Source organism: Panthera pardus, unplaced genomic scaffold (genome assembly GCF_024362965.1).
Source record: "Panthera pardus isolate Hobbes unplaced genomic scaffold, ASM2436296v1 HiC_scaffold_24, whole genome shotgun sequence".
In the NCBI taxonomy this organism is placed as follows: domain Eukaryota; kingdom Metazoa; phylum Chordata; class Mammalia; order Carnivora; family Felidae; genus Panthera; species Panthera pardus.
Window position 1 is genome coordinate 66494081 of NW_026526810.1, and position 12287 is coordinate 66506367.

Sequence of the window (12287 nt, forward strand, 5' to 3'; positions counted from 1 at the left end):
CACTCACCTGAATTGAAAGGAGCTAGGCTGCCCAGCGGGGGTTGGGCCAGAGCTGGACCAGACAAGAGGACCGGGGCCAGGCGAGGCAGGGCCGGGCCAGCCCCAAGGGGCACAGAGGCAGGTGTGGTGGCTGGTGGGGCCTTGGGAGCCGGGAGTGCCTCGGGTGCTGGGGCCAACTCGTAGCACTTGCTTTCACTCTTCAGTTGGGCTCGGACTGCGTCTTTGAGCTTGGCCAGGTGCTGGCGGGAAAAGAGATGGCCTCGGCAGGAGACATAGAAATCATACTTGACATCACAGTAGGGACAGTCAGTGCGCTGGGCTCCCAAGGGGCCCTCACCGCTGCCCCCAGCCCCACCAACTACCGCCCCCTGCAGTTTGGCCTTCTTTTCCTTGGCACGAGCATTCTGGAACCAGACCTGGATGACTCTCTTGGGCAGCCCAATCTCCTCCCCCAGCACCTCGCACTCCTGCATGGTTGGGGTACGGTAGGCTTCATAGCAGGCTTTCATGATCTTCAACTGCAGGCTGCTCATCTGAGTCCTGTAGCGCCGCTGCCCCATTCCATCTGGAACCCCGACCCCACTTCCTGTTCCTCCACTGCTTCCCCCAGCCCCAGGAGACTCTGGTTCGGCCAGACTGGAAGCCGACGAATCGCTGAGATCCCCTGCAGATGGACTGCAAGCCTCGCTCTCTGGTGAAGCTTTAGAAGGTTCCTCTGTAGCCTCTTCCTCACTGGGTGGAGGGGGAGGTGGGAGAGGCAGAGGTGGCTCTGGTGTTGGGGTGGTGGCCTCCTTCCCAGGTGGTAGGAAAGCCAGGGGCCCGGCAGCAGGAGTAACTGGTGGGTAGGGAAAAGCAGGTGCTTCCCGCTTTGGGGCTTCCCTCCCAGATCCATCGTCTACCTTGCCCAACAAGAGGTTGAACTTGGGGAAGGCTGCAGGGGCAGGAGTGATGGGGGGCTTGACTGCTGAATTGGGCACCCCACCAGGGGTGCTTCGAAACTGGCCTTTCCTCTCCCGGGCCCTGGTGTTCTGGAACCAGACCTGCACCACCCGCTTTTTGAGTCCCACCTCCTCGGAGATGCAGTCAAGCATCTTGCGCGTTGGGTTGGAGTCTTGCATGTACCAACGGTACAGGATCTCCAGCTGCTCGGGCAGGATGGTGGTACGTAGGCGCTTGTCCCTGGGGGGTTCGCCCTCCCCTCCACCCCCTGCTTCACTGCCCGTTGGGGACAGGCTGCCCTCCTCATGCTTCCGTTTCAGCAGTGGCCCTGGGGCCGGTGGAGCACCTGCCACCAGGGGGCTTCGCTCCCCAAACACCAGCAATGGCAGATCTAGGAGGTGGGGTGCAGCACCGGGCTGCAGGGATGGCAGGAAGTGTAGCCGGCGGTGACTGGTCAGGAGATCTTGGCTGGGGAAAGACATGGTGCACTGGTCACAAGTGTGGACTGGGGAAGGCGAGGGAGGGGCCCTCCCTTCAGGCTCTTTGCCTCCTGGGTTTGTTGCCTCTGCTTGGCTCAGCTCTTCCCTGTCTGCAGGTTCAGGTGACGGGCCCCTGGGCCGTGCGGGGGTTTCCAGGCTCTGTTCCTCCTCTGCATCCTCCTCCTCTACCTCTTCTTCTTCTTCCCCCCTCTCTGCCTCTTCCTCCTCCTCTTCAGGGGGCTGGTCATCATAGCATTTCTTGAGGTGCCGCACCAACTCAAAAACACAAGAGAAGGTGGCATGGCAGCGCCTGCAGCCAGAGGCTCCCCCGCTGCCCCCTCCGGTCGGCACAGGCCCCCCCTCGATGGCATTTTTGCGTGCTTTCTGGCGGGCATTCTGGAACCACACTACTACCACACGGGTAGCCAGGCCCAAGAGACTTGCAAGCCGCTCCACTTCTCCGTCCTTGGGGTAGGCACTGGTCTCGAAGAAAGACTGCAGGGCTTGGGTTTGGAACTCTGTGAACTTGGTTCTGGAGAACCTGCGGCCTGCAGGCAGTAGGGGAGGCAGATTCCCTCTGGAGCTTTCTTCCTCCTCTGGTGGCCAGCGTCCTCCTGCCCGGCTTCGCTCCTCAGAGGGATGGGCCCCCCCTGCCTCAGACTCTGGGACCAGGAAGGGAGGGCCCAGTTGGTGAGCTGGTGAATCCAGGGACCCATCAGGAGGTTTGGGGGGCTCTGCAGGGGGTGGGTATAGGCTATCGTAGCTCTTTCGAAACTGAGCAGCATAACGGCTCAGGGCCTCAAAGGGCAGAAATCGGCGGTGGACATGCTCCTCATGTGTCTTGAGGATAAGCATATTGGAGAAGAGTTTCCCACAGGCCCCACAGGCCAGCTTGTCTCCACCCCCCAGGGCCTCTGGTGGGGGTGGGGTCGGGGGAGGGGGCACAGCCTGCTTCCCCTCGTTGTACTGGATCACCAGCTCAAAGCCAAAGTTTTCTAGAAGGGCTTTGGCTGCAGTGCGGGCTGCTTCATTAGGCATGGAGTTGGGGGGCGAGGCGGGCCCCGCCTCATTCCCCTCTTCCGCCATGGGGGGCCGCTCCCACTCCCGCTCAGCCATCTCAGCCTTAGAGGGCGGGGGAGGAGGAGTGGCAGCTGGCAGAGACAGCAGGGGTGTGGGCCCAGCCAATGCCAGCTTGGGCCCCACCTTGAGGTCATGGAGGTAGAAGGGCAGGAGCAGCTGTTGCTGCTGGAGCTTAAGCAGTGATTCCGGCACCAGAGGGAAAGGGGGCAAGACTGGTGGGGTGAAGAGGGGTGCTGGGAATCGGTGTAGGTCCAAGGGGGGTGGGGGAGGCGACAGGAAGGGCAACCCAGATACGAAGCCACCAGGGTCAGGGCCCTTCTTCTCAGTGCCAGTCTCCCCCTCAGTCTCACCCTCCTTGGGCTCTTCTTGGCCACGCTCTGGCCCCTCGGCCTTGGCGTCAGTCTTGGTCCCCCGAGAGCGAGTCTGGTGCAGAACTGAGCGCATATGGATCTCTAGGGTGGAGCTCTGGTTGTAGGAGACTCGGCAGACAGTGCACTTAAAGGGCTTGTCTGTGGCAGCAGCAGTGGGAGGCGCAGCACCTGCCTCTCCTCGGGCAGGGCCGGACGGGTCAATGGCAGCCTTCTTCATCTTGTGCAGGTGGGAGACAGAGTTGTAATGGACCAGAAGGATATTCTTCTGTGTGAAGGACTCCTTACACACAGTGCACTTATAGGGCCGGGCAGGGTCAAGAAACTTGTCCAGGGCAAAGTTGGTGGTCTTCCGATAGGTCAGAGGGTGGCGAGAGTCAGATGGAGCTGGCTCTGCAGGGCGGGGCTCCCCCACACGCCCCTCTTCCTCCTCAGCCATGGTGGGTGGAGGGGCCAATTCTTCCACCAGGACATCAGGCCGAGAGGCTGGCGATGGGGGTTGATCAGGGCTTCCTGGGGGCTTGTCTGGGGCCTCAGCTAAGGGCGGGGGAGGCTCAGGAAGAGGATCAGGACTGGCTTCTGGGGTCAGCTGAGGGCCTTCTGAAGGAAAGAGAAGGGTGCCATGAGAAGGTAACTGTCTGAAGTCAGACCCCACCCACCCCATATCAAGGACAACTGATCCCTGCCTCAGTTGTCTTCAGACCCTCTTGGTCCATGAAGCTAATGTCCCCTTTCTTACCTGCTCCTTGTTCTCTGCTGGGTTCAGGCTCTGGCCCCGGAGCAGGGGGCTCTGGGGCATCCCCCAGTGGGCATAGAGTGGGCCCAGGCAGCACTTTGGTTGTAAAGGTCATCTCTACAGTTGTTGCCTACAATGGAAGAAAGCCCAGTGACTCCCCTGTGCTGACCCACCCTGCTACTCCTCACGCCCTGCTCTGCACCTGGGCTTGTGCCCAGCTTCTGTCCAGGGCTCCAGTCTCCTCCTGGAAACACTCCCAGAACTTTGGCTTTTCCCCAGAGGGGAGGGCCTGGGCTGCTGCCTCTCCTGCTCCAAAGCCCATGCCTCCCCAGTTGAACAGCTCTTATCAGGACCTAATGGAAATGAAGGAAATGCTTAGCTTCCTCACCAACATTGTCCCCGCTAAACCCATACTTGCCTGGACGCCCCTGCCTCTTCTTCCCCTCCTGGCCCAAACAAGGCCTCCTGGATGGGTCCTCACCCAGCCAGTACTCACCACAAGCAGCAGCTTCTCAACGCACTCGGGCACCACATTGTGAAGGTGGCTAAGGTGGAAGTGCAAGGCAGGTCGGCCCACCAGCTGCTCCTGGCACAGCGGACACCTGTACTTGGGCTGCACTGCATGCTGGGAGAGGGTGTGAGCCCTCACCTGTTCAGGCTCGGGGCTCAGGAAGCTGCAGTATGGACAGCAGAATACCTGGGGGCACGTGGGTTGGGGAGGAGGTGTCAGAGAATGATGGGGCCCACCATCACCCAGCCCTTTGTGTTCTTGGACACAGCATGATCCCCCACTCCCAATTTAGCAGTGAGCCGCATTCAGAGGCATCAAGGCATCACCACGGATCCAGCCAGAAGCAAGAAGCTGGCTCCTCCCTCATTTCCCTTCCACTGGGACAAAGGCCTAGGCTAGACTTTCCCCTTGCCTGCCTTCTTTGTCCGGCCCTCTCCCTCCATCCTGGCCTTTCCTTGGTCTTTGCCTCTCTCTGCTGCCTTGCTTAGTACTCCAGCTACAGTATGACCCTGTACCTATCTCCCCGGGATTTAGTTTTCTTACCCACCCACACCCTGCCCGTGTCTCCCCTGTGAGATGGCGCCCCTGCCCTCTGGCACATCTGGACCCAGAGGCTCCTTTATCCCTGCCCACTCTGCCTCCCCAAGGTCCCTAACCTGAGTGTCTCCTGAAGAGGGGCCCTCCCTACCTGTCTGCTCAGAAGCCGGCTCATCTCCCAGCGGCTCAGCAGCTCCCACTTTCTTTTCCTTTTCCCCTTCTTAATGTAAACAAACGCCACAGCTCCCCCAGCGGCCCATGAAAATTCTGTCCTGCTCTGCAGGCACATTCTCGCCCACACCTCTAGAGGGGTGGGGCCAAGGGAAGGCCCTGTCTCCACCTTAGTCACCTGACTGCCTGACCTCCAGCCTATCTTCATCTCCCTGGCTCAGTTCCTCTCCTGCCCCCTGTGCCACTGGTCCAGGCCTGCATACTGGGACAGGATGGCCATAAAGGAAGGGCATCCAGATGCTCATTTTAATGCACTTGGCCCTCGGAACAGACATCTGGAATCGGTCTGCAGGAGAAAACAGGAGTGAGGAGGGTCTGGCCAGCACTGCTGCAGTCTGTGGAAATGTAGTAATCCTGCCTGTTGAGGTCCCATTTGGAGAGCTGTGAGGGAGGGGCAGCATGGAGCCTCAGGGACCCAGTCTGGGAGTCCCCTCAGAATCCACACTCTCAGGCCACAAAGCTAAAACACACAGGTCCTGCCTAGGCCAGGCAGAGGCCCAAGGCTGGGAAACTTGGAGAGCTTCAGGGTTTGCTATCTGGGCTGGGGCCTCTACCCTCAGGAAGGAGGTGCCCAGATGGTTCCATGCAGGCTTGGGGCCTTCTGCAGGAGATGACCATCCGTGTCTAGTTGTCTTTCTGCTCCTGACAGGAATAGAGAGCTGGGCAGCGGGCTAGCCTTTTGGTTTGGGCTTTCTCTTTTCATTTCTTCACTTTTGTCTTCCCTCCTCCCCTCCTTCCTCCACCTGCTTCCAGCTTTTCCTACCTTGGGACAGCTTCTGTCTTCACTTTTCCCTCAAGTCCTGCCCTCCCTTCTTGTCTTCTCCCTCTGTGCTACACCCCTGGGGCCAGCTCTGCTCCCTGTATGGTGCTAAACATATAACTGGCCCTAGGTGGCATCTCTTAATGTGTTTTGAGACAAGTCACAAGCATGACAAAACTAGGTCTGCCATTAGTCTGAAATCTGGCTGTAAAGCTCTACTGATAAGAATTTCAGGCTTTAGAATATGAACAAATTTCAGTAAAACCAGGCCCTACCCCGCCCCCCACCCCCACCCCAGCTATTCCCAGTTATCCCAGTTCTGACCGTGGTCTGGTTGGCACTGTCTCCTCGAGAGCCAGACTTGTTCTCGACCTCTTCAGAAGCTGAAAGGAGAAGAGATTAAGAGACTCTGACAGCCTTCCCTCTTTCTTTCCAGACCCCCAGCCCTTAAGATTACCTGACTTGTAGCAAAGAGCCTCCAGGGTAGGGGGCTGGGCTGGGGGGAAAGGGCAGGAAAGCACAAAGCTGTACACAGTACAGGGAAAGGAGGCCCAGCAGGGCTGATCCCAGGTTAGCGGGATGGCCAGATTTAAGCCTTTTGTGGCTCCCCCTCCTTTCCCTCTGATGAGCCCTTTCTTGTATCAGTTTGGCTCCATGCACCTATGAGGCCTCACTGGGTGGCTGGATTACTGCAGAATCCCATGTGCACCTCAGAATGTATGAGGATGGGGCAGAGGGTGGGGGACAAGGGGCAGGGATAGAGGGAAAATGGACCAGATGAGCAACTCACCCAATTGCTCTGTCTTGTTCTGAGAGTCTTTTTCAGGGGTGGGCAGCTCAGCTAAGGAGGTGACAGGAGGCTTCCCTGTGTGGGATGAGGGGAGAGCCAACTTAGTGAAGCATCAGGAAAGGGAGGACATAGGGCAGAGGAAGCAGGACACGCAGCCAGGAGAAGGAGAAAATGGATGGAGGAGTCAAAAAGCTGCCAAAAAGAAACAGACGATGAAGAAGTGACAGGGTTGGAGGTGGGAGAGCCTAAGAGATTAACTCTAAGTACCCAGCCCCCATCATTTAAAGATGAGGAAACAAGTCTGGCCATAGACAGCGGAGACAGGCCAACTGGGCTCCCTGCCTACTGGTCCCAGAAACAGGGAGCCCAGAGACATAAAGGGAGGGGCACTGAAGAAGGAAAGTGAAGTTGAGTGGAGGCAGGTGCGGCAAGCAGGAGGCGGCAGGTCTAGCTGGGAGAGGAGATTACCACTCAAGTAAGAATTGACAGATGTGTAGGAATTTATTTTCGGTGGCAGCCTAATTAAAGTGTTAAAGTTCCTTAACTCCATTCAGCCCTGCGCCAGGATCATTAGCTATTGATCTGGGCCCCTCCGGCACTTAACTCCAGCCAGCATATTGGCAATTCAATTAGCACCAGTCAATGCTGCCTGTTCCTGGTTCCTGCTGCCCGTACCCTCACCCTCGCCCACCGCCAGCCCCTACAAAGCCCCAATGCCCATGCCCACCTCTGACAGCCCCTTCCAGGCTCTTCTCCTGCACCCTCTGGATCAATGACGCCTGGCGGGCTGTTCCTGGTCTCTGCTGGTACAACCTCAGCTGCCTAAGGGGGACCCTAAGCCCAGCCTTCGGGCTGAAGACCTCCTAGGAGACAGGAAGAGGCTGGGGAACTTGTCAAGGGCTTCCTATCCCTGCAACCTTCGGGCCAGGCCCACAACTCCCATCTTCTTCTGACATACCCTAACCCAGCACGAAGTGGATTCCATTCTTCTGCTTTTCTAGTTCTCTCCTTCCTGACCAGCTCCTGCCACTCCCCACACCCAGTGTTGCTGGGACGCTGGTCACGATTCGGAATCAGCGGGTGATTCCTCCTTATCTACTTTCCTGTTCTCTGCTCTCCACCCAGCAAAGCCCTTGCCCTTCACTGCCTCCTCCCTCCAGCAGCCTCTTGCTCCTTGCTTCACTGGGCAGCCTCACTCTTCCCCAAGTCCGGTTTTATCTCCCCTTCACAGCTGGCCCCTTCCCACTTGCTCTTGACTGCCCACAGACCCGTTTCTCCTCACTGGTATCACCTCACCACCCCCAGCTCCCACACCTGCTGCCCGCCCTGCCCCGTCCCCTCTTCCTCACCGGGAGTCCGGAGCTGCCCATGGCTGAAGCTCAGGATGCTCTGAAGAGCCGAGAGCCCTTCCTCGGCTGCGGGGCCACTCTGCAGCAGCTGCAGACGCCGCTGGGCCTGGGCGTCGCGGTGGGCCGGTGCACGTAGGTGCTGCAGCACAGCCAGGCGGGAGGGGGTCTCCCACGCACACAGCAGGCAGCGGAACAGCCCCAGCTCAGCCCCTGCCGCGGCCCCCTCCATCTCCAGCAAAAACTGGAAGCACAGAAAGAGGATGCTCAGGCCCAGAAGGGACAGACACCTCGAGATCTCACCTCCCCCAAGGGAGCCTGACCAGCAGCAGCCCCTCCCTACCCATCCCTTCCACCCTCTTCAGCCCCCTCCCCTTTCCCTCCTGTGGCCACCTGAATATTACTGCTTTTTCTCCCGTCTCCTTCTCTTCCTCCTACCAATACTGGACTCCACCCTAGTAGGTGAATGGAATCTGGTTCCAACCTCTTGAACGGATGACAAGATGGCCTGAGCAGACACTCCCCTCCAGTCCCGAACATCAGAAAAGCTGAATAAAGTACTGGATTCATTTTATCAGAGTCCACCATCCTTTGGCCTCCCCTCCACGACTATCTCCAAAAAGTTGATTATCCCAGTACATACTTGCCACTGTATCCAGTCCTGGGTCTTTCCATCGCTCTCCCACTCAGCATCTCTTTGATCCGTCCCCATCCCCTTCTCTTCTCTCCCCCCAGAGGCTCTGTGCTGCTCCCCTCAAGTCCCAGAGGCTCCCTGCCCCACTCTCACCTTATAGATCTGGCTATTTTCTTCATGGGCTGCGCCCCGGGCGTGCAGCTGCATCTTCTCCTTGCTATTGGACTCAAAGTCACAGATGTTGCAGCGCAGGTGCAAGGGGGGAACGGAGCCATAAGGAGCCCCATCTCCCAGGGGCACTGGGGAGGGGGTGCCCACGGCCCCACCCCCCTCCCTCAGGTGGGCTGCCAGCTGGTACTTTTGAGCATGTTTGTCAGTCTTGAGGTGGAGTTGAAAGTTGGCCTTGAGCTGAGTGCCATAGCAGCAGAGCTTGCAGCGGTGGGTGTCACCAGCCACCTCCTTCCATTCAGCCTCCGGGAGGCTTCGGCCCACGCTGCAGTGGTAGAGCAGCAGCTCCAGGTTGTCTGTGCTGAAGGCCTGGCACACTAGGCAGCGGAACACCTTCAGGGATGGGCTTTCATCTGGGGGTGGTGAGGTGGGCAGGCTGTCAGACAAGGAGCCCAGGAGCTGACTTGGAGGCAGGTGGGTGTCCGGGGAGAGGCTGCCAGGGGCTGGGGGACAGAAGCAGGTTAGTGGCCCAAGGAAGGAATGGGGCAGTTGGGTAAATGGGGATAGCGCCGAGGGAGCTGGGGTTACCCAGTGGGGGGCTGGCCCTTAGGAGGGAGCAGAGGCTCGAGTCTGGCCCTGGGGAAGGGAGAAGGGGAAACAGGTGCAGACCCCAGGCTGCTTACCTGGTGGGGGGAACTTGGGAGCAGGCGCTCCGAGGTGGTGGAAGCCGTTGAGAAGCAGCTGGGCTTCCAGGGGCTTGTCTGGCCTCAGCCCGGGGCCAGGCAAGGGAGCCTGAGGCTGCCCCAGGGCCTGCGGTCCGAAGTACTGGAAGAGCTCAGGGGGGGTGGCGGGGGCAGCTCCTGCCGGGGGAGGGGGCCCCGGCCCCACCAGTCCAGGCGGCAGGCCCAGCGGCAGCCCCTGGTGCAGCATGAGGACATTCTGCATGTGCTTCTCAGAGGTCATGTGGATGCGCAGGTTGCGGGAGATGTTGGTCTCGTAGCTGCACACCTTGCACTGCCAGGATGATTTGGTCTTGGGCTCCTTGTCCCCGGCAGAGGACGGGAGTGGCGCCTCCGGGGGGCTGCCCTGCCCACCGGGGCCCGCCTGGAAGCCCTGCAGGTTGGCCAGGTGCTTGTCAGACTGCATGTGGATGCTGAGGTTGCCCTTGGTGGTGGTGGAGTAGTTGCAGACATCGCAGCGGTAGGGCTTGTAGCCACAGTTGTAGCTCTCTCCACGGGCGAGGCGGGGGTGGGCGCCCCCGGCACTGCAGTAGCTGCAGTGGCTATTGCTCTCCGGGTGCTTTTCCCGCATGTGCACGTCCAGGGTCTGCTGGTACTTGTAGTGCCAGTTGCACTTGGGACACTTGAGCGTCTTGCAGGAGTTGCGAGAGTGTAACAGAGACATGTGGCTGGACAGGCTGAGGCCCTGGAAGGCTGCAGGGGCTGGGGTGTAGTCTTCAGCTAGGCGGTAGGGCTGGGGTGGGTCGCTGGGGTCTTCGGGGGAGCCGACTGGGGCAGAGAGAGCGCCCCCCTCCTTAGAGGCAGGTGAGCTTTGGTTCAGTGGGGGGCAGAGCCCTCCCTCCTCTTCTTGCCCCTCCGGGAACCAATCTGGCCCTGCCTCGCCAGCTGCCATTGGCGATTCTTTGGCTTGGGTTGGGCTGGGGTCCCAGGTGGCGGGAGTTGTTGCGGGGGAGGGTGGGCTAAGTGCCCTGACTTCTTCCGCAGGCAGGACAGGAGCTTCTGCCTCAGGGGGACCATCCTCAGTCTGGGCTACATTGGCCTCTGTGTTCACCATGCTGCTATTATCAAGGGGCATTTCTAAAGGGGGGCGAGCAGGTGGTTTTGGTTCCAGAAAGCTTAGGAGGGCCACGCGGCCCTCATCTCCCACCTGAAGCACAGCTGCATTACTGGGCAGGCCCAGATGTTGAGCAGGGGTTAGCTTCACCCCATGAGACTGTGTGTGACCCATAAAGGCCTGGGCCCTGCTGAAACCCAGGCGGCACAGGAGGCAGAGCCAGAAGAGTGCCCTGTGGTCTCCTCCCCTGCTCCCCATAGGGCCATCTTTGGGATCTCCGGGTGGGTTTGGAGCCAGCTGGTAGCTCCAGAAGGCTCCATCCCTTCCCTCACAGGTGGCCGGAGATGGCGCTGAGGTATCATGGGACAGAATTTGGTCAGAAGAGCTAAAGCCTTGGATTGGGTCAAAGCCATGTTGGATGTGAAGGGCAGTGAGGTGTGCAGAGGGTAGGTGGGCAAGGAGGGGCAAGCTGGGCTCCTCCTTGATTCCCACCTCGCCCCGGGGGAAGCCCTTTGGTAACAGGAGTTCACTGCCACCTGACAGGGACAGCTTGGCTACTAGGTAGGCCTCACCACCAGCTGCGAAGAATAAATGGTTGCTTAGGTCCACGGGAGGGAGCCCTCCTCCTTCCTCCTCCTGCTCCTTGTCTTCTTGCACTCCTAGGTCCTTTGGTGAGAAGCCACTACAGCCAGCCTCTTCTCGGGGCTCCCCAGTCTCCTGTGGTGGGACGAGGCCACAGCCTGACTCCAGGGCCTGTCCCCCTGGCTCTGAGGGCCTCATGCTCTCAGAGGTGGAGGGGGCAGCAGGGGGATCTTTGGTGACAGGATCAGCGGGGGTGCCAGGGGGGGAGGTGTCCGGAGGCGGAGACGGGGCATTGTGTCCAGGGGTGGGGGTGGTGCCAGTGGTAGAGGATGAGTTAAGGGTGGCCATGGCAGACGGAGGAGCGCCGGGGGTTCATTTCAGCGTGACGGCAAGTACCCTGCGGGGGAAACATGGAGAGAGCGGGGCTGTGAGGTGGCAGGAGACACCCAGACAGGCCCTTGACTCTCCAGGTACTCCAGCCCCACTCTCTTCCCTGAGCACCAGACTCAGCTACCCACCTGCCAACCTGAAGCTTCACCTTAGTGCTAACACACTTCAAACATAACATGTCCAAAATCACAACTATTTCTCCCCCCGAGCTCGTTCTTCCCATCTTCCCTATCTCAGAACTTGGGACCACCATTTATCTGGTTGCTAGGCTAAAAACCTAGAAGCTTCCTCTAGCCCGCTCCCCACATACAACGGGACAGCAATCTCTCAGACAGACACGTGTCCTATCCCTCCCTTAGCATCGTCTCCAGTAGCATCAGCGTCACCCCAGCCACGGTCTTTCCTGAACCAGTGTGCCGAGCTCCACGGCGGCTTCCGTTTCCACTGCTGCCCCTACAGCCCAGTCTCCTTCCATCCAGCCGCCAGAATGACCTTTCATTTAATTCTCAATTATAAGAAATGCCAGACCTATATAAAAGTAGACCAAATAACATAAGGTACCCCTTTGTACTCATGACTCAGTTTCAACAGCCACCAACACATGGCCGATCTTGGTTCATCCATATCTTTACCTACTTTCCATTTTCCTGTATTGTTTTAAAGCAAATTTCAGATATCTTAAACGTCTTTTAAAAGGTAAATTGTGGGGCGCCTGGGTGGCTGAGTCGGTTAAGCGTCCGACTTCAGCTCAGGTCATGATCTCACGGTCCGTGAGTTTGAACCCCGCATCGGGCTCTGTGCTGACAGCTCAGAGCCTGGAGCCTGCTTTGGGCTCTGTGTCTCCTTCTCTCTCTGCCTCACTGCCTCTCATGCTCTCTCTCTCTGTCTCTCTCAAAAATAAATAAACATTAAAAAAAAGGTAAACTGTAGGGTGCCTGGGTG

At 58.9% G+C, this 12287-nt stretch overlaps 1 protein-coding gene and 1 long non-coding RNA gene across 16 annotated transcripts in view; one reads left to right on the forward strand and one right to left on the reverse strand.

The window, feature by feature from the left end:
* The window catches only part of LOC109255015 (uncharacterized), a 30364-nt gene that overhangs the window by 13621 nt on the left and 4456 nt on the right, over positions 1 to 12287 (forward strand). For 2 of the 8 annotated variants that reach the window (XR_008417151.1, XR_008417146.1), the window contains 2 exons: positions 525 to 694; positions 986 to 1161. This is a non-coding gene — a long non-coding RNA (uncharacterized LOC109255015). Of the gene's footprint in view, positions 1 to 524; positions 710 to 985; positions 1162 to 12287 lie in introns of all 8 variants that reach the window. The other 6 variants (XR_008417150.1, XR_002075070.2, XR_008417147.1 and 3 more) reach the window with 5 other exon arrangements.
* Positions 1 to 12287, reverse strand: part of ZFHX2 (zinc finger homeobox 2) — a 31605-nt gene that overhangs the window by 2209 nt on the left and 17109 nt on the right. For all 8 annotated transcript variants that reach the window (XM_019429377.2, XM_019429375.2, XM_019429379.2 and 5 more), the window contains exons 2-9: positions 9263 to 11352; positions 8565 to 9082; positions 7781 to 8021; positions 6432 to 6506; positions 5966 to 6024; positions 4099 to 4299; positions 3606 to 3732; positions 8 to 3466 (exon numbers count right to left, since the gene is read on the reverse strand). In XM_019429377.2, coding sequence (XP_019284922.2) covers positions 8 to 3466; positions 3606 to 3732; positions 4099 to 4299; positions 5966 to 6024; positions 6432 to 6506; positions 7781 to 8021; positions 8565 to 9082; positions 9263 to 11303 — 6721 coding nt within the window. In that variant the 5' untranslated portion in view covers positions 11304 to 11352. The remainder of the gene's footprint in view (positions 1 to 7; positions 3467 to 3605; positions 3733 to 4098; positions 4300 to 5965; positions 6025 to 6431; positions 6507 to 7780; positions 8022 to 8564; positions 9083 to 9262; positions 11353 to 12287) is intronic.